General features: G+C 44.3%; 1 protein-coding gene across 1 annotated transcript; it reads right to left on the bottom strand.

The window, feature by feature from the left end:
- Positions 1–473: 473 nt before the first annotated feature.
- LOC143220743 (uncharacterized) lies at positions 474–2,570 on the bottom strand. The gene is made up of 3 exons (XM_076446338.1): positions 2,567–2,570; positions 2,363–2,477; positions 474–675 (listed from the first exon to the last, which is right to left on the bottom strand). Exons 1-3 carry the CDS (start codon positions 2,568–2,570, stop codon positions 474–476), a joined length of 321 nt encoding a protein of 106 aa, XP_076302453.1.
- Positions 2,571–3,202: the final 632 nt, after the last annotated feature.

Consider the following 3,202-nt stretch of genomic DNA (forward strand, 5'->3'; position numbering starts at 1 on the left):
GGCTGTAATTCACCGACTCTTTCAATCGCGACCGAAGAAGAATCTAGCCGAACCGTCTTCCGCTTTGAATCTTCGGGAAAGGTGAATACATCGGTCGCTGCGTGGAGTTGCTCCGAGGCCAGGTACTCTCGGGCTGGCTTTCGTTCCTGGAGCTACGACTGGTCCTTGGCTCGCGAGAGAAATCCCGTGGCAAAGAAGAGATCCGTCCGCGTTTCCCGGCTTCCCTTGTGTCCTTCGCTCCGCCTTCTGTGCTTCTCTGTTGCTCTAGAGATTCGTGTGTGTACCGCGCGGCAGACGCGAGGGAAAGCGGATGTTCGCGGCACAGGCCGCGGACGAAGGTGCTGTGTTGATTGGTGTTGGGCCGGCCAGGACTCAAGGAGGCGTTTCCTCGCGAACGTGAACACATGGTAGCGCGAGACACGACGCCGTCGGCGACGCGGTGCTCAGAGACGCGGCGGCACGGCGCGAAGGCTTCAGAGCTCGTCGTGGGAAATGTAGGCATTCTTGTCCTTGTTCTCGACCAGCTTGTCATGGTCAACCAGCATATCTTCTTCACCTGCTCGTTCTCGCTCGTGCTCCCCTGATCCGCCTCGATCACTTCCTTCCTCAGGTAGTAGCTCAACTGCGCCAACGAATAGCCAGGTTACATTCGTAATCACAGATTTTGCTTTCTTTCTGGGCGTCAGATCAGTGAGCTGGTCGTGCTAGAGGCTTTGGGCTTGTGCGTGATGAGTTTGCGGAGTTTTTTTGACTCTTTCATTTAACCTTCGACTGGCAACGAATATATATTACTCGTTATACTACGAAAATTTGCGAAATTAGCCTTTCTTTCTTCAATTTGAGCGTGAATATAACGATTCAGTTGATGGTTAACAAGACGAGTGCTCGGTGTATATTAAGGGTGATTATAGTCATTTTACATGCACACTATGGTGTCTCATTCGTCCAAGTATCCATATATTAACTCGAGATTGTTTTATTTTTAAGCATAGACTCGTGAAAGAGAGCAGTTGATGCGATTTATAGCAGGAATTATAGTTCTTACTGTTCCTGGTTATTAATTTCCAAATATTCAAGAGGACGATGAAATACGCTCGTATCAAAATAGTTTCGATAATCTACCGCGCTATGCTTCTATTTCATCTCGAAACTTTGCACCAAGCCAATAACAGATCATCGACGATCCACCATTGCGAAACGCGTAATCAAACGAAGTGGTTGAAAGGTTCGAATTAAATCTTACAAAAACGAAATAATGCGAAAGACAAAAAAAAAAAAGAATATAGAAATCCCTCCATTCGAAAAACCTTCAAAAAATAAAAAAAAAAAAAAAAAAAAAATGCATTGAAATAAAATAAAAAAGGGATTTATCAATCAAAGTTTCGCAACAGCGTATTTCGAGCTACGTTATATGGCGTAAGCACATAAAACACATAAATTCGGCGCACAAGTGTGTCTCTATTTATCCATAGCCCTTTCTTCTGCAATAAGCCGAAAATGACCGAAAGAAAAGAGATAAAAAAGGAAAATGTCGCAACTACATTTTTAAATGTACCCCGACGCGATATATTCACGGCTAAAAACTTGTCAGTCGCACAATATTTTAAAACAATTACAACGTATCTCTATACGAGGGGGAATGAAAAGCCGAAACTGCGAGAGAGACGGGGAAAAAGCGCGAGAGAGAAGGAGAAGAGTGGCAAAGGATTAGTCGTGCGCGTTTATTACAAGACGAGAAGTATGGGGGGGGGGGTGTGGAGCATCGTTTCCTTTTCCCTCGGCACAATGTGCACATGTTAATCCCTTGCACTTGCACGCCAAAGATAAAGCCAGCAACAATCGATGCCTGTGATTGGTCTACGCTTTGATCCGTATAAATTTTATGAGACGACCGGAACCGTCACAATAATTTTCCTTTTCTCTCTCTCTCTCTCTCTCTCTCTCTCTCTCTCTCTCTCTCTCTCTCTCTCTCTCTCTCTCTCTCTCTCTCTGTCTTTCTCAGCAAAAAAACACATTTCGAATGGGGGTTTGGGAGAGGGAAAAAAATAATCCACGGCGCGAAAGGATTCGTTAATCCTCAGAGACGCTTTACTAATAACGGAATGAAACTTTTCGAGAATTGGATGAAGCGTTTTTCATTTTAATTCCTTAGGGTCTTTCGCGTTATCCGTAAGTGGATGTACAGTCGATAACCTATACAGTAGCTTACTACAATAATTTTGGAAGTAATGGAAATTTTTTTCCTTTCTCCTTTGTTCTTTTCACTCAACAATTTCTTCAACTTGTCCGTATCTACATATAGATACCATCACCACGAATGACCCTTAGAAAAATGTGAAAAGGATCTTGTCATTGCTCTCACCTCCTAATGTGGGACAACTGGTTGCCACGGTCGCTGTCGATCTCTTTGAACAGGTTCGCAATGGGAGGAGCGTCGCTGATGTTGATCAGTTCAGCGTCGAACAGCAATGTGGCACCTGTAATCAGAAGAGCGTGGTTCCTTTAACAATTACGTTGCGTTGAAAATAAATTCTTTTTAAACTATGCAGCCTTCCTTCGACTGTACCCATGGATCGAGATGTCCAATATTTTTATAATTTACGTAAGATAATTTATTATTCGCAAATGCGCGCGTGTACGAATGAAAGTCAGCGAAATTTCCAATTTAAAGCCAATGTGCAAGATGATCAGTTGAACACGATTGCTAAATAATTGTCAAAAAGTCGTCGTCCAGGGCTCCCAAACTTTCTTCCTGTTATTCGTGCAACTTCAAGAATGTCACTAGCCATGTGCCTAAGATATTTCAATAAAGCGCACAGTTCCCCGTTGTATCGTAACATTCGCGACTCTTCCAATACCTCGGAAATTTCTCCACAGGATTAAAGAGCTCCCCTCGGGTAAACCCGGGGACTCGAGGACCCTAAATTCCCTTCGATACGACATTGCACTCAGAGTCCTTTTCCACGAGCCTATAGAGCGCTGACCTACGAATAAAATATTTCACGATAACGCTAGAGTATCGGCTCTCGGTGTCGAACGCGTTCCAAGAAGTTTCGTGGTAAACCGGCGAACGCCTCCTTTGGCAGACGCCGGGCGTCCTGCTGGTACCCAGAGATGTGGAACAGCTACGTTTACTAGTTTAACCAGTTAACCGTGTGAGACGAGTATACTCGTCATGGAGAAGTTGCAGGGGTTTGAATCA

This window comes from Lasioglossum baleicum, unplaced genomic scaffold (genome assembly GCF_051020765.1).
Source record: "Lasioglossum baleicum unplaced genomic scaffold, iyLasBale1 scaffold1503, whole genome shotgun sequence".
Lineage (NCBI taxonomy): Eukaryota > Metazoa > Arthropoda > Insecta > Hymenoptera > Halictidae > Lasioglossum > Lasioglossum baleicum.